The sequence below is a fragment of the Manis javanica genome, chromosome 10 (assembly GCF_040802235.1).
Source record: "Manis javanica isolate MJ-LG chromosome 10, MJ_LKY, whole genome shotgun sequence".
Classification (NCBI taxonomy): domain Eukaryota; kingdom Metazoa; phylum Chordata; class Mammalia; order Pholidota; family Manidae; genus Manis; species Manis javanica.
The window spans coordinates 33,020,804-33,040,143 of record NC_133165.1 but is presented as its reverse complement, the minus strand read 5'-3'; the positions used below and the strand labels follow the sequence as shown (position 1 = coordinate 33,040,143).

The window sequence follows — 19,340 nt, the reverse complement described above, 5'->3', positions numbered from 1 at the left end:
ACTGGGTACATACGTGTGTGTGACCAGCGGTTAGAGAAAAAGTGCAAGCCAGCACCTCTGTGAGCATGTCTTCGTGGTTTCTCCATATAGGGGCCACACCTGAGTGTATGGAATGTCCCTACTCTATGACTGACAGCCTTCGACTCTCCTCGGTCCCAATTTCCTTATCTAAGGTGAATAATGTCTGGGATTAGATTAAAATATTTTAGCACAACATAACAAAAGAGGGTAGGGATAACACATATTGGCTGTGAGTTGAAAACTGGAAACTGCGTGATGGGTACCCGGGAGTTCATTACAAACTATTCTCCCAATGTTGGGGCATGTTTGAAAATTATCCTAATAATCCACTTTTTAAAGTAAGGACAGGAGAGAATAACTATTTCCTCATGAAGGTGCTGTGAAAACCAGCAAAGATAAAACCATAAGAGCAGCAGCAGCGCCCTACTATTTATCGGGCGCTTACCTGTGGCGAGCCCCCAGCGGAGCTCCTGTAAGCCACTTCCCACTCTTTGGTGCGGGGTTTAGGCGGGCAGCAGCGAGTGCCTACAAGTACGGGGTTCCCGGGCCTCCCTGCAAACCCCGCCCCTTTCTCTCCGCCCTCGCCGGCCTCCTCCTCCGAGGACGAGCCGGGCTAGCGCCCCACAAGTGTGGGCTTAAGGGAACCTGTTCGCGGCCCAGGAGCAGCGGCACAACTGCACCAGCGGCGTCGGTGGCCGACCTGGCCCCGGGCCAGCTGGCCGGGAGTCCCAGGAGGGAGAGAGGGCGGAGGAAGGGGAGGAAGAGGGGAAGGAGGAGGCGGAGGAGAGGAGCAGTCAGCAGGCCGGAGGAGGCAGGACTTCCTGGTGTGGGGGTTGTCAACAGCTCAGAACGAGAAAGACAGCGAGACTGGACGGAGAGGAGCTGAGGAGCGGAGAGAGAGCCGGCAGCGTCACGCGGGAGAAGACTTGGGAGACCCGCGCGCCCCCACCACCGACGGTGCACCACCTAGAGGATCGGGGGTTTGAGCTGCCCCCCCTGCATCAGTCCGGAGACCCCTGGGGCTTCAGAGGCCGCGTCTGGGCTCCACCAAGGAGGAGGGGGTTTCTTCTTTGCTGAAGAGCAAACTTTCCACAGAGATGCCTTACGGGGCGAGGTGCGGCCCCCAAAGAAGACTGGGCAGCCCCTGATCGCTGCCTGCGTCCCGCGCGCTGCTGGGGCCGGAAGGCCCCTGGGAAAGGACAGCCCGACATCTTGGGCGGCGCGGACCCCCAGCCCAGCTCGCTGGCTGAGACCGAGGTAGGACTCCGGGCTGGGCGGGGCGCTGGGGCAGCGAGGCAAGGCCTGCCCCAGGGATGGGGGAGCTAGGGCAGACGGCCCGGAGACCCAGCTGAGGCCTCCGAGGGACAGGCCAGTCTGAGGAGCGGCCTCCTGTTCGCTCAGGCCCTGGAGCCCTGCAAACCCCCTTCCCTTCAACCGCGCCAGCCCGGGGCGCCTCGGTCCTGTGAGTTTGAATCCCAGGCGAGAAGTGCCCAGCTGTGGGTCTGGGCTGTCTCCTCCTGCTGTATGCCGGTTGGGATCCAATCTTCTCCACTCAGAGCTCTCTTCTCTCTGCCTGCCTGTCTTTTTTGTGTCTGGGTCTCTGGGGGTTTCCCCTTCCTCCTTCATTCTGCTCCCCGGAGAGGAAGCCCCGGAGGTGGCCTGCTCACTGGTTTCTCACACACACACTCTCTCTCTCTCTCTCTCGTTCTCTTTTTTTCAGTTTACAAACTCAGCTCTGGAGTTCGGCAGTGACAGCAGCAGGAAAAACCTGCCCCTACCTCCCCCTACACCCCCAGCCACCGCCTCCCCCACCCTGTTCTCCCTTCACCAGCCAAGCTCTCCGTTTCCTCAAGGCCCTCCTGCCATGTCGGACCCAGACATCCCCAGGGGCCCTGATGCCCCTACCATGTGGCCCCCGTGTTCCAGGGGCGCCTGAACCCCTTCAAGGAGTCCCAGCCACCGCCCACTCTACCTTCCGTGTCCAAGTCCAGAACCCCGGGGATCATGAGTGGGGGCAAGAAGAAGAGTAGTTTCCAAATCACCAGCGTCACCACGGACTATGAGGGCCCAGGGAGCCCAGGAGGCTCAGCTCCCACTGCCCTGCCATGCCCTACTGGGCCCCAGCCCCGCTTGCCCAATGGGGAACCCAGCCCCGAGCCAGGGGGCAAGGGCACCCCCCGGAATGGCTCCCCGCCGCCTGGGGCCCCCGCCTCCCGTTTCCGGGTAGTGAAGCTGCCCCACGGCCTGGGAGAGCCTTATCGCAGAGGCCGTTGGACGTGTGTAGATGTTTATGAGCGAGACCTGGAGCCCCCCAGCTTTGGCCGGTTTCTGGAGGGAATTCGAGGGGCCTCTGGGGGCACTGGGGGCAGATCTTTGGATTCCAGATTGGAGCTGGCCAGCTTGGGCCTTGGCACCCCAACTCCACAGCCCGGCCTGTCTCAGCGCCCCACCTCCTGGCTCCGTCCACCTCCCACCTCCCCTGGACCTCAGGCGCGCTCCTTCACTGGGGGACTGGGCCAGCTGGCAGAACCCGGCAAAGCCAAAGTGGAGATACCCCCACTTTCAGCCTCCCTGCTCCAGCAGTGTCCCCCAGAGCCTGGGACCGGGAATAGTGTGGGCCCGTCCAAGGCTGCCACTCCTCTGCCCTCCCTGAGAGTGGAAGTGGAGGCTGGGGGTTCAGCAACTGGTACCCCTCCACTCTCGCGGATGAAGGATGGATCCCTGCGACTGAGGATGGAATTGGTTGCTCCAGAGGAGATTGGACAGGTAAGAGCTAGGTTCTTGGGCTGGGGAGACACCTGAGAGGTGCTTCTTGTGCATCTCAGCCTTGGCCTAACCTCCTACCTGGGCCTCCCTGCCTCTACTTACATATGGACTTCTCCCCGCTCCATGGGTACCTTGTTGACCAGGTCAGATAGCCCCTTTCTCTTCCTCCCTTCTCACTCAGAAATCCATTCCTACTTCTCACAGGGCCTTTGTTTTCTCTCTGGGGCTCCTTCTTTCTAAACTAATGTACCTTCTTTCCTTCTCTTTGGCTTCTCATTTGTTGCCTTTGGCCCAAGTCTCCATCTCCATATGGCCCCGTCCCATCTACCTCAGATATATATGTAGCCCTGTTACTTCGGCCTTTACCTTCTGTCTTGGTCTCACCCCTTTCTGGCTCTAGGCATCGAGGGTGGAGGCCTTAGGCAGGGCTGGCTGGTTGGCCTTCTGGGAGAGGAGCTGCCAAGGTGGAAAGGGAGGGGTGGAAAGTAGGCATTCCACTGTAAATCTCTCCTTTGCAGCCCCATCCCAAAAGTGGGGGTCTCTCTCTCTTTGCTGTCCACCATTCCAGCCCCAGCTCCAGCTTTGTCCCTAGCCAGACTCTCTGATGACCTGAGGGTTTGGGTGGTGGAGGTTATTAACAAGGCTGGGGGGCTTGCTGGTGTGCCCTTCCCACCCACAGTTGTCATCTCAGTTCCCTGCATGTGGGCCTGTCCAGGATTGATAACGGGGATTGGCCACCATGGGTGGAAGAGACATGGGAAGCAACTGAGAAAGAGTTAAATCCTTTGCTCTTTCGGCTTCCTGTCTCCAAAAGAGGAACGAGTCTGGGCTGGGGTCAGGATGCCTGGGTCCCTGGGGTGGGGGATGGATGCATCTGTCCTGAAGGAGAAAATAACACCTTGGACTGCAGGAGGGCAGGAGGGAGTGTGGGGATGAGAACTTCCCCCCTTCCTGGCCTTGGGCACAAACCGCAGTGTAAAAATAACCTGGGACTGGATGTCTGGGGCCCTGTCAGGACCGGTCAGGACCGGTCCCCCCACCCCCTCCTGGCCTCCAACTCACATCTCTCCTGCTTGCCCCACCACCTACTTTTCTTGAGCCCTTTCATTCAGGGGAGAAGATGCTGTTTGCTGTACTGTCCCTCTCCCCACACTCTTCCGAAGCAAGCCCCACTCCCACAACCTCTCTCTATCCCTGAGCCTTGCCTGAACTTCCTTTGGGCCTACAGATCCTGCCCCGTCAGTGCCCTAGTCCCCTTCCTTCACCCACATCCTGATCCCCGCCTGTGTGCATGCATCTTTGTTGCTGTTCCCTGCCCCAAAGTCTCTCTCCCTTTTATATCCACCCATGTGTTCTCTCCCTCAGGAGAAAGGCCAGGAGGAGGGCCAAGGGCACCACCTGGGCCCCTTCCTCTGCTCTGTGCCCCTAACCACCCTGGACTCTCTGTTCTTGACTTTTCTGAGAAGCGGAGGCCTCCTGGGGCCTCATAGAGGCATCTTGTTCCTATGGCCCTGCCCTTTTGCAGCCACCCGCCCAGTGCCTGTTGGACTGAGTGGGTCCATGTCTGGGCCCCCCTCCCCACCTCAACCACTCTGCCCCACCACCAAAGGCTGAGTGCAGGCACCGGACTTCACCTGAGTCCTGAGAAGTTTGCAAGGAGAGGCTAGAATGGGTAATGTAGGGAGGAGGGAGGACCAGTTTCTGAGGATTCATTCATTCTACAAATAGCTATTGAACAAACTATAGGCTCTGCCCTCTGGAGCTTCCCTTCTAGCAGTAGAGAGGCAAAAATACTTTAATGTCAGAAAAAATTAGGTGCTATAAAAAAAAGTAAGTAACAGTTCAGTGGAATCCACTAGTTGAATGATGGGGAAATGCCTCTCTGATGAAGTGACATTTGAGTTGCTTTAAGAAGTCAGGTGACAGAAGGCAGACACACACCGACTAGCCTCTGGTTCAGCTGATGGCAGGGTGCTGGCAATCAGACCAGAGCCCCTCTCTGATACTCCATGAGACACGTTTTGGAAGCTGCTCATCCTGTCCTCGGGATGGGCACTGTTCTGCTTCCCTCTGGTACCTGCACAAAGCCTTCACCAGCCCGGGGGGTGGGGAGAGAGAGGAGCCTCAGGGGCAGGGATCCCTGAGAGTGGGGGTGGGGCGGGGAGGGAAGAAGATGACTACTAGCCAAGTTGTAAGGTGACTGATTCCGTTCTCTCACTCAATGTGATGGTTTCTAACTCTCTGCCTCCAGGTGCCCCCTCTCGACCCTCGCCCCAGCTCCCCGGCCCTCTACTTCTTCCCCGATGCCAGTCTGGTTCACAAATCTCCAGACCCCTTTGGAGCAGCAGCAGCCCAGAGCCTCAGCCTGGCCCGCTCCATGCTGGCCATCAGTGGCCACCTGGACAGCGATGACGATAGGTAGGTGGTCTCCAGCTCCCCACCCAGCACCTAGGATAGCCACATGAAACTACCTAGTAGGTGTCCTTACTCCAAGTTGGATTTGGAGAGGCTCTCTTAAACAAAGAACCCGGCCTGCGCATAACCACTGGGCCAAGTTGATTTGGGACCCACTCCCTCTCTGTGGGGAGAGCTGAGTGGGACACTGTGGCTTAGGATTGTCAAATCACAGACTTTTCTAGAGTTTGAAGGGAGTCATTGTTGTCAGATTCCAGAGCTCTTGCAGATTTAGCAATCAACTAGCCAACCCTAATAACTTACTGGCAAATGCACTGGAGAGGAAAATAGGGAGTTGGTCTCTCAGTTCCCATTTCCCTCTCCTTCCGGAGGGGATGGGGCTCCTGCCTTTGGAGGCAACATCCTTATTGTCCAGGCAGACTACTTTAGGACCTCTCGTACCATGTCCCTAAGGTCCTGTCCTCTGTGCTAGGAACATCATGGGAGCTGAGCCCTTCCCAGCACCCAGCCAGCTGAGGGGAGGATGGCAGTGGGGCACTGGAAGGGTGCAGGGGAGTAGGATCTGCTGGGGTTTGCCCTTGCGGGGAGAATGTGTCCTGTCGGTGGACAGAACTTCCTGTTGCAAGGGTAGGTTTCAACAGAGGAATGTCAGCAAGCTGAAAAGGGAGGAACAGAATCGCAAGCCAGATAGCCAGACTGCTCCCCTTCTGTCTGAGGACTGATAGGAACCCAGGAGAAGAGCTAGGGAGTCGCCACTTTTATTTTGGAGGGAGGAGTGGGACTTCCTGTTTGAGGCTCTGGGGGACGGACTTCCTATTTGGAAGGAACTTAGGGGCGGGGCTTAGCCGTGAGTGAGTGGGTGCAGGGGGTACCTGACCCAGAGGGGAGTCATCTCCTTCCTCCCTGCCCCTCACGTGGCTCCACCCCCAGAAACCGGCACGGAAGGAAAGGGCCTGAGGCCTTGAAGGAGCTGGGCGGCTGGGAGGACAGAGATGGGGGTGGCTGGGAGGCCGTGGGAGAGGGCAAGGAGCCTCATAGGGGCGCGTGGAGAACGAGGGACACAGCAGGCTGGGCAGGACTCTCAGGAATGTGTGAGCTATCTGTTCTGCCAGGGCCCAGAGAGTCACCTGCTCCTATTGCTGCTATTCTAAGTGCTTCCCACCCTCTTCCCCTCCACTTGGGAGGTTCCCTGTCCTGAGGGCTCCCTGTCCCTCCCCCATCCCCGTTAATTTCAGAGCCCAGCCTCCTGCTTTCTCTGTTTCAGAGGGCTCTGCCTCCAGAAGTCTCCCCAGCTCTGTTCTTCTGGCTTGTTCCTTCTCTCCCACTGTCCCACCCCACTTCCACACACCCCAGTCTGACCGGTCCAGCCCCCAGCCTCCACTTTACCTTGCTCCACTGCAAGCCTCTGGGGCTACATCCCCACCCAGCCCCTTGTGCCCCACCTGGCTGGGCCAGTGTTTTGGGGTTGGGCCACCCTCTTGGCCCCCTGGAATGGGACATGTAACCCCCACCTCACCTCTCTGGTTTGCCTGGAGCTGGCAGAAGAACCAAGTCTGTGGGGCATGGGACTTCCCTTTCATGAGGGAAAATGGGCTAGGGTGTAAAATACCTCGATCCCACATGGGATTGAGGATGCCTGGCCAATCCCAGAATCTGGGATGGGAGAACAGAGGGTGCCTGGTGAATCCAGACTGCTCATGTGCTCTGGGTAACAAGAACCTTCATGTCCCCAACAGGGCCTGGCAGTTGGAAGGTACTTAAATTAGTGGATGGATGGGAGGGTGGATGGGTGGATGAGTGATAGGGGTCTAGGCATTTAGGGAATGAATCCCAGGGAAAGAGAGAGTACATTTGTTTATCCAGTATCTTCTTTGGGTCAGGTCTTGCCTCTTACCTCACCAAAGCAACTCTGTGATCCCCACTTTCTAGAAGAGGAACCTAAGACTGAGGAGAGGAAGGTTTTAGAAAACTTGCCCCAGAGCACCCAGCTAATAAGTGCCAGGACTGCGTTCTGAGCCTGGGTCTAACCCCAAAGCCACATTCTCTCCATTCTCCTACTGGGATGCTTGTGTCGCAAGAGAAGAGGAGGCGGCAACCATCTCTAGGATGCCCTTTCTCTGCAGGAGAGGGGCAGGGACAGCTCTCTCAAGCTGGGCAAGGAGCCTAGCCCCTCGCCTCCCCGTCTTCCCAGCCTCCCAGCCCAGCTCCACCCCAAAGGCACCACAGATCCGGGAGGGAGTGTAGACAGGGCAGCCGGATGCTACTTTGTTGGCCTCTGGCCCAGCCCCTGCGGGCTCTTAAGAACACAGCAAGGGAGCAGGGCTGGTCCTTGTCCTCAAAATCAGAAGAACCTTCCCACCTCTCCCAGATGTCTTGCTGCTTCATCTGATCCTCATTTTGAGGCTATTTCATTGACCTTCAAAAAGGAAGCCCAGCCTCTAGAGGTGTCCTTGCCCCAGGACCCAAAAGTCCTTTGGGCTGGCATCTCTAGTTGTGCATATTGTGCACTGCACAACTCCAGAGAGCACCACTTGCATTTGAAGTCACTTCACACTTGAAGTCATGACAATTTTTGGAAGATGGCAGTAAATGTCTTGAAGAAGGGCATTTTGTTCTGATTTACCCAGTCGCCTTTGGGCTTGTGGTCAGGGCTGATCCCACCCAGCCAGCCTCAAGCTTCCTGCTCCTGACCCTGCCTAGGAATGCCAGAATGGTGCCCACAGCCCCTCACTTAGGGGGTTCTTGAAGGGAGGGATTGGGTTGTCAGCTAGAGTCCTGGTCCCTTGAAGTGTTAATGTTAGAAGGTGACAGTGGAAAATGCTGTCAGAAACTCGCCAACACTAGACAAACAGGAGATAGTCATCTATCAGCTAAGAAATGTTTATTGATGTATTATTACTTTATTTCTGGCAAGAATGAACAACTTACTTGGCATCTTTACCTGAGTGTCCGCCAAGTAAGGCCAGTGTTCCTATTCCTGTGAATTTGCCCCTCTTTGGTCTCTGTGTGTCTGTGTGTACTAGGGGTGGGAAGACAGGGGTCTGTGGTGGCCCAGTCTCCACCCAGGTGTCTCAGATTGAAATAGCTTGAAAACTGCTTTGATTCTCCAGTCTTAAATTTGTCTTCTCCCCCCACACTCCAGAATTCATATGTATCCTTACCCCACCCTACCCTGTTCTGCTCTCTCAGGCCTGGTCACCCCCTTAGTTACTCCACCTGTCAGAGCCTTCTGCACCCAGAGCTTGGATGGGGAGTGGAAAATTCCCAGCTCTCATGCTCCCTTCCTGGCTGCAGGGCCTCATCCAAAGGTCACCTTGAATTGAACGCTAATTCCCCCCACGGGGAAGCAAGTTGGGATTGACAGCCAGGAGAAAGAGGGTGCAAGCACATGGGATGCAGCATGTTGGGGCCACTGACTCTGAGGGGCAAAGCTGGGGCCTGGAGGCCAGGGTGGGTGATCCTGAAGCACAAGAGCCCTGGCTGGAGGGTTGGCCTGGGACTGAGGTGGCCAAGGCAGAAGCTGGACGGGGATGGGTCATGAGCCGTGGCGTGGAGGCGGGAGTGTGAGGCCTGAGCTGTGGGGAAAGGAGTCTGAGTGGATAGGGCAGGGCATGAAGGCCTGTGCAGGCTCTGGGCCACCAAGAGACCAGAGATGGGCCCTGGGGGAAAGCCAGGTTCTGGGACCCAGAGCCTGGCCCTGGGGACCATTGAGCCAGGCCTGAGTCGACCTCTGGTGGCCACTTAACAAACTGCAGCCAGACCTCTGTCCCTTCCCTGTATCCACTCCTAGGTTTTTTCAAAGCCCCTGCTCCTATTCCCCATGTCCCACCTCCTGCCTCACTTTCCCACCTCTCCTTAAGCCCTTGTTACCTCCAAGACCTCAGACCCCAGACTCAGGTTCCAGTGCCAGAGGCTATACTTATCTCAGGGCTCTGGGCAGTTTGTGTTGCCTTGGTAACCTTTCCCATTCCTCCTTGCCTTCACTGTGGGAGATGGGGGACCTTCTGGCTGGGCCCCAGGCAGTGTCGGGATGTGGGCTTTGTGTCTGTGGGGTGCTCACAGTCTAAAGAAGAGGACAAAGCGCGGGAAGTATCCTCCATCTCAGCTTGGAGGAGCTGAGGCCTTGAGGTTGGCTGTGTTAGTCCAGAGTGGGTAGGATGGGGTCATCCTCCCAGGGCTAGGCTCTCCCTCACCTTCTACACCCCTTCCTACCCAGGCCTCTGGCCCCACAACCCCTCCCCTGAGTCAGCCCACCAGCTGACGTCCCTCTGCCGGCCCCCTTCCCTGCACTCTGGGATTGGTGCCAGGGTGAGAAGGGGACACTGGTACTGACCGTTCCTGGGAATTCCCGCCCACCGTGGAGTCTGTGGGAGGGGGTCCCCGTGTCCCTCAGGAGCCAATAGCAGCCAGGCTTTGCCCTGGGGGGAGGTGTATATCTTTCAGACCAGCACCCCCTAGGCACTGTCTCTTCTCTGCCTGCCTGGCACCAGCCAGACCCTGCTCTGCCCGGGGGGCTCTGAGCCCCCCAGGCAGTCTTTCTGAACAACCATCTTCCTTGGGGGGTTCTGAGGACCCTTTCCCCTTGGGGATGGCCCAGCCAGGAATCTCTGTCAAGTCCCTGGTGTCTTCGTATGAGACCCGAGTGGTAGGGGTGGCTCTGGGGCCTCCCCGGAAAAAAGGCTGTGTCTCCTCTCCTTGTTCCCCTCGAGGGGCATCTCCCATCCGAGGGGCATCTGGACCCTCACCCCACAGGGGCCTGGGGGGACCTGGGCAGCGACCCTCACCCTGCCGGGGGATGGACAAAACCCTCCTGTCCTTGATACTCTACTGTCACAGGTACAGGCAGGGCATGGGTGGGAGGCTGCTGTGCACCAGGCTTGGGGAGGAGGCCAGAGCCTTCTCTGAGAAGCTCCTGGAAAGTAGCTGGCTGGGATGTCCAGACACCTGGCTTGGCATCTGCTCTTCTTCCTCACCTGTCATCTCCCTGTGTCTTTCCAGCGGCTCCGGAAGCCTCGTTGGAATTGACAACAAGATTGAAAAAGCCATGGTAAGAGAAGCCATCTTAGTCCCAGGAGGTCCTGGCTCATGTGCTGATGCCGAGGCCCCTGTATCCTTTAGCTGTCCTGCTGCCCCATCCCTGCTGTCCTCATTAGGCAGTACTAACTCCCAGCTACCCTACCCTCCTGGCTAGGTTCCCTTGGGTTTTCCCCCTCCTGTCTCCACCAGAATCCTTGACTTCCTTTGGTCTTGGCATGGTTCCTAGCCCCCATCTAGTCTTTGAGCCCTGACTTTGCCTCTTTCTGGCATCCGTGGCCCCCACCCTTCCCTGCTTTGCCTCTTCCTCATTGGCCCCTCATTGTTTGAGAGCAGGGGAATCTCACACCTGGGCTGTCAAGACACTGGATGGGGGATGAGACTGGGGTGGCCTAGGACCCTGACACTTTGCCTGTCCCCGGGCACCAGGATTTGGTGAAGTCCCACCTCATGTTTGCGGTTCGGGAGGAGGTGGAGGTGCTGAAGGAGCAGATCAGAGACCTGGCTGAACGGAATGCTGCGTTGGAGCAGGAAAATGGACTGCTGCGGGCCCTGGCCAGTCCCGAGCAGCTGGCCCAACTGCCCTCCTCGGGGGTCCCACGGCTTGGGCCCTCCGCACCTAATGGGCCCTCTGTTTGAGCCTCCCTTCCCTCACAATGTGCCTTTGGGGGCTGCCACAGTTGTCAGGCCTTGCCAGCTGCCTGCCCCCTCTTCCTATGCAGCTTTAATGTCCCCTGGTCCCCAGGGATGGGAGTTGAAGGCTCAGAATTGGCCTGTCCCCCTACCCTTCCTCCATCTCCCCATAATGCCCAGGGACTGGGCTGGGGATCCTTAGGCCTTGAAGGGGGCTTCAGGATGGGGTGTTAGGTGAGGTCCTCTTCCTCCTTCCCTGGGTGTCAGTGTTCTGGAACCCCCAGCAGTAGATGGCTGGAGAGTTGGAGGCTCCCTGGCAGACACCCCATATCCACCTTCTTCCCTCAGAGTGCCCCCTCTCCTCTGCCCAGGGAAGGGAATATGGACAGTATCTGGAAGTTCTGGGATTCAGGTTGTTATTAAAATAATAATTATAATTAAAACCGAAGAAACTTGAATCTGGAGGTTGGCATCTCATTGCTTGTATCCAGATGAGGCGCCTGCACCATCAGTTTCCACTGTCAGGAGAAAGACTGAGGCCATGGGCTCCGCTGGAGATCTTGTCCAGAGGGGGCAAGGCCAGGTTCCATGTGGCTCAGACAGAGTGGTCAAAAGAGATGTGGGAAAAGGGAGCCAGTGGCCTGGGTCCTGGGAAGGGGCGGGCGAGGCTGGGGAAGGTTGCGGGGGGAGCATCAGCCCATGTGCTGGGGGGTTGGGGGACACACGGAAACAATGAGGCCTTTGGTGATTGTGCAAGACCCACTCCCAGCTTCCCAGCGTGTCCCCTCTGCGGGCTGGATCCGGGTGGCTCTTGGGGGCGGGGCAGGGGGCCCTGAATGGGCCCCTTGTCTCAGTGCTGGGTGTGGGCCAGGCTCCCCGGGCACACAGTGCCCTACCAAGGCCTGGCCAGCCTCCATGGCTTACACCCCCAGCTGGCTGAGGACGGGCCCTGTGGGTGAGCAGGCCCCTCCCTGTCAGCCTTGGCTGGCTCCCATCCAGTCCCAGGCGGAAGAGGCAGCTAGAGAGACGGACCCCATCTAGTGGGAAGGGGGAAAAGCAGCAGCCTCAGCTCAGAAGGACCCTCACCCCAAGCTAGAGAGCTAGATACTGGGACAAACGCAGGTTGGACCCCAGCCCTATAGCTCTCTAGATTTATGACTTTGGGCAGTTCTCTGGTTTTTCTGAATCTCAGCTTCCTCACGGGTAAAGTGGCACCAACAGTAATACTTGCCTGAAAGGATGCAGTGAGGGTTCTGTGACATCATACATGGAAAATGCCCAGCGAGCACCAGGTGCTCCACAAAAGTAGTTTTCCTTCCGCGGATCTGGAGGAAGGAGGGGCCCAGGGTGCATGCAGGGCTCAGCGATTGGCTCCCGGGGTCCTGGAAGGGCCTGGGGTGGGGGCGGTTGGGGTCAGCCAGGTAGCTCTCACAATGGGCTAGAACTCTCCCTCCCTCTGGGTTCTCATCCACTTTGATTCCTCTCCCTGTCTCAGGGAGGGGAGGAAAGCCCTAGGATGAGTTGTTGGGGGAAGCTTTCCTATTTCTTCACTGCTCTGCTTGAAGCTCCTGAGAGATCCCTTAGGTGGTGGCCACTGGCCTACAGCCTGTCTCCCTCCCCCTAACTCTACCAAATGCTGGTATTGCCCTCTGCTTGGTGCTTGTGTATCGGGAGAAATGGCCAGGGTCATGAGGTTCTTCCGATGGATTTGGCAAAAGATTACTTTCTGGGTGAGTTTCAGAGACTACCCCTTCCTCATGACATGCTGGGGTGCGAGGTTTTGACCTGTGACCTTTAGGTCACACAAATGCTCACCTCTCTTGGCCTCCTTCCCTCACAGCCTCCTATGAGGTAAGGGATAAGGAGCTGGGGAGGAGGCTGGGACACTCCCTGCCCCTTCCCCTCCATGCCTTCCTTTCTGCCAACTCTCCTCTCTGCTCTGCCCCTTTCTTCTGTCTCTCCTCTCCCTGTCTTGATTCTTAGATTTTCTTCTGGAAACACAAAGCGAAGCCAATCGTCTCAGAATGCCCTGACTCCAAGAAAAGCATGTTGAAGTTGGAGAAGACCCCCAACGTGGTTGAGACTTTAGAGTTGATTGAACCCTCCAAAGAGTCTAAGACTTTCAACACGGATGAGTCCCTGCAGGTGGCTGATCCCTGTGGCACGCTGGCCAAGACAACAGGTGGGGCTGAGGTGGAGCTGGGTCATGGTGGCTGGTCCCTGCTGCAGCTGCCCTGGTTGGCCATCAAGTCTGTCTCTTTGCTCATGATCTCGTCCCTGCAGTCTGGCTGGCAAATGTGCAGTGGGAAGGTCAGTACCACACTCCCTTGTCCCCACCAGTCCTCTCATCTTCCCTGATTCCCCATGGCTCATTGCTCCCTCTGTCCACTTGTTCGACATGTGCCTGTAATAAGTGCCAGGCACCCACAGTGAAGCAAGATTCACCGAGACTGAGGGTGCTTACAGACAAACTCATAGCATTTTTGGTTCAATATCATAGAGCTTGACATGGGCATCTAGGGGCCTGTGAGAGCCCAGGGAAGGGGCATCTAATCTAGACCCAGGGAGTCAAGAAAGGCCTTCCTAGCAGAAGAGAGGGTGAAGCTGAGACCTGAAGGATTTGGCCTGGCTTGGGGTGGAGTGGGGGACTACAGGGAAGTAGAGGGAGTAGGGGAGCAGTCCATGAACAGAGAATAGCAGATGTGGGGTGCTGGCCCAAGGTGATGGGTTTGGGCAGTCCAGGGGCCGAGGGCCATGCTTGTACAAGGAAAGTAGGGGGCCAGTTGTGGAATTTGGATTTGACCATAAGAGCAATGGGAGCCTTTGCAGACATTGGAATGGAGGAGTGACACAGTCAGATTTTGATTTAGCAAGCTCACCCTCACTCATACATTGCTGGTGGGAATGTAAAATGGTATGGCCCCTTGGCAAAAGTTTGGTAGTTTCTCATACAAACTTGCAACTATCATATGAACCAGCGACTGTCTTCCTGGGCATTTCTCCTAGACAAATGAAATTTATGTCCACACAAAAATCTATTCATGCATGTTCATAGCAGCTTTATTTGTAGTAGCCAAACCAACCTAAATGTCCTTCAGTGGGAGAATGCTTAAACTGCATATATCCATGGATTACTTCTGCCATACAAAGGAACAAAGTATTGATATATGCAGCAACTTGGATAAATCTCAAGAGAATTATGCTTGAGTGAAAACACCCCATCCCAGAAGGTTAAATACTGTATGGTTATATCATACACCATTTATATTATAGACCGTTCTTGAAATAACAAAATTATAGACAAGGAGACCCAATTACGTGAGTTTGTTGTTATCAGGAATTGCAGGGTAGGGTTGTTGGGGGTGGAATGAGTTGGTTATAAAAGGGCAATATCTCCAGCCGAGAGAGAGAGATGTTCTGGACAGTGCTGGGGGTAGAATTGTTGTGCTGGTGGTTGACTGAATGACAGAGCAGAGGGAGAGAGAAGTCAGGGTGGGCTGGAGCCATTTGCAGAGATGGAGAAAGGAGGAGGGAGAGCTGACTTGGGAGAAAGTGAAGAATTTAGGGCACTGGGACGAAATGAGTTGAGATGTTGGTGGGACACCTGCATGGAGACATCTCGGAGGCAGGGAGATTACAGGCCTGGAGGTCAGGAGGGAGCTCTAAGGCTGGAGACAGAGGTCAGGGTGTCATTCTGTCCTTGATTTTAACACACGCTCTATGAAACCCTAGTGGGGATTCAAAGGTTCAAAGGTGGGTCAGACATGATCCCAGTCTTCCCGAAGCTTTCATTCTAGTGTTGAAAACAGATGAGTCCACAGAACAAATAATGTATGAAATACATATTCATTCAAGGAAGAGGAAGCAGAGACAATGAACACCTAGTGCAGCCTGGGAAGGCTTCCTGGGGGAGGCAGTGCCTGAGCTGAGGCCTGAAGGAGGAGATGGAGTTAGACCAGCCTTTGCTGTTTATCTGCAGGTGGTCCCACCAGCGGTTTCTTCCCAGACCAATTTATTTACCTGTGTACCTCTCTCTTCTTGATAGTCATCTGTGAGTTCTACCTCACTTAGCTCCCAAATGAGGACCCGGTCCCCTTTGGAGTCACCGGAGCCTGAGATGCTGTGGCAAGTGTACTTGGTGCTGTGGGCCATTCGGAAACAACTGCGGCAGCTGGCCCACAGGCAGGAGAGGCGGAGGCGGAGGCGGCGCCACACCCAGGCCCACACGGGCCTCCGCCCTGCCCATTTCCATGCCTGAAACAGGATATCCGGAGTTCCCTCTAGGGGGGAGCTCCACATCCTCAGAAAGCCCCCGCCTCACTCTTAGGTAAGGTTGATAGGAGAGGTTAGGGCAGCAAGCCGAGAGTTGTGGATGAGGAGAAGTTTCATACTGTTACCTCTCCTTGGAAGCCCAAGACCAAGCCAGGGCCCCCACACTCCTCTTCATTCCACGTATTCAATCTGTAAAAAAAATTACCAAATTGTTGGAAAATAAAGATCAGCTATTTCAGAGTAAATGCAGATTGTGTCTGTGGGTGGCCAGAGACAATGAGGGAAACTTGGGTGGGGCAGGGAGGGGCACCCAAGGTGCTGGCCTAAATCTGTGTGGAGGTAACCTGTGGGCCTGTTGGAGCCGGGGGAATCAACAGGTTCTGGCCCTGGGCTCACACGCACTTCCAGGGGCTTATCTGCCTTTGGCAACCCTGCCAGCTCGTAGGGACCCCAATAGCACCAGTTTCTCGAGGATGTGCTGTGCGCATGTCTGGCCCAAGCTCTCCCCTGCAGTCCTATCAGATAGACAGACAGACAGAGGCTATGGACAACAGCCAAGAAGACATTGCTAGAAACTGCCCACCTCCAGCAGCCAGCCCATTGCCCTGCCTCTCTGGCACCCTTGGCCTTGGGTCAGGGGGCCTGAAGACACTCCAGCCTCCAGGGGCCGCGCATGGGTAGGCCAGGCGCGCTCAGGTCCTGCTGAGAACTGCAGAACCCACACCTATAGGATCTCCTGCGGTGACAGGTCGGGAGGGAGAGGACGTTGATGGGGAGGCAACAGAAGCAGCAAGAGGCAAGCCTGGACCCACAAGCCTGCTCTCAGCGTTAGCCTGTGCTCTTGAGGCCCATGTGGAGGCACAGAGGTTCCCTAAGGAAAAGCAGGGCTATTTTTCTTTTTTACAAGCCAGCAGAATTCATATACATTTCAGGGTTCACAGAGCTTGGGGTGGCAGCAGAGGCCCCGGGAGGGTACACACTGCTGCACTGAAGACTTGCTCCCAGAGAGGTTAGTAGGGAGTAGCTGGTGGTGGGTGCGAACAAACGGGGTAGTGAGGAGCAACGGGTGGTTTGCTGGGAGCACTCAGTTCACTAGGAAAGTCAGCAAACAGCCTCTGCAGCTCTGGGGGAGTTGGGCCCCATAGGTAGGAATCTGGTGGCCTCTTCCAAGAAACTGGAGCACAGGGTTGCCCAGTCTCAGCTCTGCCACCCCGAGCCTATCGCTATCAGGGTACCTCCACCTTTACAGCCACAACAATATCACCCCCACCACTTACTAAAGCAGCTACTGTTTTTATTATTATTACTATTATTTATTTACTAATTATTTTTATTATTTGTTATTGTTATAATTCTCACAACAGCTTTATGATGTATTATCATTTCCATTTTTTAGAGGAGAAAACCAAGGGACAGAAAGGTCATGTTTAATAAGGTCATGCAGCTTTCATTCAGCTGGTTTACGAGTCCAGCTCATGAAAGACATTAACACACATGCAACATGTACACACACATACATGTTCCATAGCAGGTGTTCAATACATGAATGAAGTGACTTTGCTGGGAATCAGTCCTGAGTTGAATCTGAAGTCGAAGCCTGTTTTCAGGTGGGGCCTCAAAGCACACTGATACACAGCTCATTTCTGAGTCTTTCAAGGACCAACTCATCTCATCTCCCTGTGTACCAGGAACCATTCTGGGACCGAACAGCATTGGTGCTGGGTCTGTGTCCTGGGAAGCCAGAAGTTGAAGGGTACCAGAGCTATATAGGAGTGCCTCACTGTAAGATCCAGATCAGTCTGTCCAGGTCCTGAGAGACAGGCTCCTTTTCATGCTGGGGACTTCATGGTTTCAGTGAGAAGAGGACAGGATGGACTGAAGGCTGCGCGTCCCCGAGGGTCATGTAAATGGCCTGTATGCAGCTGCACATCCAGGGAGCCAAGCCGGGCTTGAGGCTGTGGGCTTGTGGGAAGGAAAACTGCTCTCATTTGTATGGGCTTCTTCAGCATCTTGGGAGTGGGAGGAGAGCAAGAAGGTGAGTTCAGCCAGCAGCCAAGGGAGCTGCTGGCACCTCCCACCCCTCGCTGCCCAGCAGACAGGAGGGAGTCCTGCCCAGGCAAGGCAAAACAGGGGCGGGGAGACTTGTGGGAGAGAAAGGGCAGGAGTGGAAAGGGAAAGGCCACAGAACTTGCTTTTCCGATGTCTCAGTGCACCCAGGTGACCTCCTCTGTCCCCATCCTAAGTAATCCAGCCCAGAGCCCTGGTGACCATGAGGAAGAACTTCTCAACAGGGGGAGAAGCATGGAGGATCTCATGGGGTAGAGATTTGGGGGTAGGATCTTACCCTGCTTTCTTCTGGGAGAGAGCAGTTGGGGACAGTGATGCCTGGGGAAATCTACCTCTTGGTGACAATCTTCAGTAAAAAAGTCCCACCTTGGATGACCTCCCCTCCCATCCCCATCAGACCACAGGCCCTTCCCTCCCTCAGAGCTGCTCTACCTTATGAGAGGGCTGTGGGTGCACTTAGCTGGGACCAGGGCTCTTCTTTATTTTCAAAACCCACCCACCGTGTTAGAGAGGGGGTCCTGGGAATGTGGGAGTAAAATGAGAGGCCAGTCCCAGAGGCCCCTGCTGCCTGCCCTAACACCCCCACCCCATCATCATGTGATTTCCTGAAATCTCAGTTATTTTCTCCTGCTCCACCACACAGCAAAACATGTCACTCCCCTGCTGAAACCTTCCAATGGCTTTCCATCAGCCTTGGAAAAAATCCAAACTGTTCCCTTGGTCTAAAGTGCCCTTCTCTCAGATCTTGGTATGGGGGCTTCTTGCCAGTTTGGATTCTATACAAATGTCACACTTGTTCACAAACTCTTTCCCTGCCCACCCGATCTAGAGATCATGAGAGACCCACTATCTCAGTCATCCTCTATGTCTCTCCATGCTTCATTTTTCATAGTACTTTACAGTATCTGGAATTATATTTATTTACCAGTGTACTTGGGATGCAACAGTGAAATGCAGTAGTTAAGAGCATGGGAAGTGGTTTAAGCTAACACTTCCTGGATGTGTAACCTTGGGTAAATTGGTTAACCTCCCTGAGCCTCAGTTTCCTCATCTGTAAAATGGGGCCAGTAGTAGGTACCTGTATGACAGGGTTGTCATGGGGATCAAGGAAATGATGCTGGGCACAACATAAGGACTCAATAAATGTTAGCTGTTCGTATTATGATAATGGTTAAGACTTACTGTTTATGATGACTATTCCCTAAAACAGTGCTGAATGCCACAGGAAGTAAACTTTCACCTAGGATGTGGGACGCCTGCTCCCATCAGCTGTATTATGGAGGGAATGCCATTGTGGACGTGACAAAGAATGCCATGTGCAGCAGGTAGCTAGATGGAAGAGCACGTGACAGAGCACTTTACTTACTGCAGGACTCAGGCAAGTCCCTTCCTTCTCTGGGCTTCAGGCTCTTCTGGTACATTGATGTGTTGAAGCAACCGATTGCTCTGCTCCCTGCCAGCTTCCAGTGGTTCCAGTGTGGGTCCTGTGCTTCCTTTATCCACCACATAGGCTTCAGGGTTCCCAGACACTTGGTACCTTCAACTTCCCTCAGCCCTGCTTCCTAACAGTCCAGAGCTGCCACAGAGAGAGCTGACCCACGTAAACCAAAGGGTTTAAGCCTTTGAACCCAGTGACAAAGTCCCAGTCCTGGATACCAGATCTTTTTTTCACCCATGCCCCTCTTCCCTTCAGCCTCATTTACTTTTGTATTTGAGACCTGGCAGAGGAGAGCCAGCCCTGAGCCTACGGTGGGCTGGGCACGGGCATGAAGGCCTTGACCTCAGAGTTATTCCCAGACATGCAGACAGGGTGTATGTCCAGCTGAATGCACACAGATGCATGTGCCTGTACGTATTTCTGGGTGTCTAGCTATATTTCATCCTGTTCCCATTTTCCCAGCAGTGGCAAGACTGAGATTAGTTAGAGTACAAGAGTGCCATTTCTGGGTCATATTGTAAGTACCTGTTTAGTTTTGTAAGAAACTGCCACGCTCGTTTCCATTTACACTCCCACCAGGAATGTATAGAGTGATCCACTTATTCCGCATCCTCTCCGGCCTTTGGCATTATCACTATTTTTTATTTTAGCCCTTCTGATAGGTGTGTAGTGATATCTCATTCTGGTTTTAATT

General features: G+C 55.0%; 2 protein-coding genes across 2 annotated transcripts; both read left to right on the top strand.

Moving 5' to 3' along the window:
- The first annotated feature begins 619 nt into the window (after nt 1-619).
- On the top strand, nt 620-11,327 carry TSC22D4 (TSC22 domain family member 4). The gene is made up of 5 exons (XM_017644217.3): nt 620-1,278; nt 1,742-2,787; nt 5,039-5,205; nt 10,201-10,249; nt 10,666-11,327. The coding sequence occupies exons 2-5, from the start codon at nt 2,026-2,028 to the stop codon at nt 10,873-10,875; spliced, it is 1,188 nt and encodes a 395-aa protein (XP_017499706.1). The 5' UTR covers nt 620-1,278; nt 1,742-2,025; the 3' UTR covers nt 10,876-11,327.
- A 150-nt stretch (nt 11,328-11,477) lies between these two features.
- SPACDR (sperm acrosome developmental regulator) lies at nt 11,478-15,386 on the top strand. The gene is made up of 3 exons (XM_017644216.3): nt 11,478-12,599; nt 12,853-13,179; nt 14,915-15,386. Exons 1-3 carry the CDS (start codon nt 12,546-12,548, stop codon nt 15,125-15,127), a joined length of 594 nt encoding a protein of 197 aa, XP_017499705.2. The 5' UTR covers nt 11,478-12,545; the 3' UTR covers nt 15,128-15,386.
- Nucleotides 15,387-19,340: the final 3,954 nt, after the last annotated feature.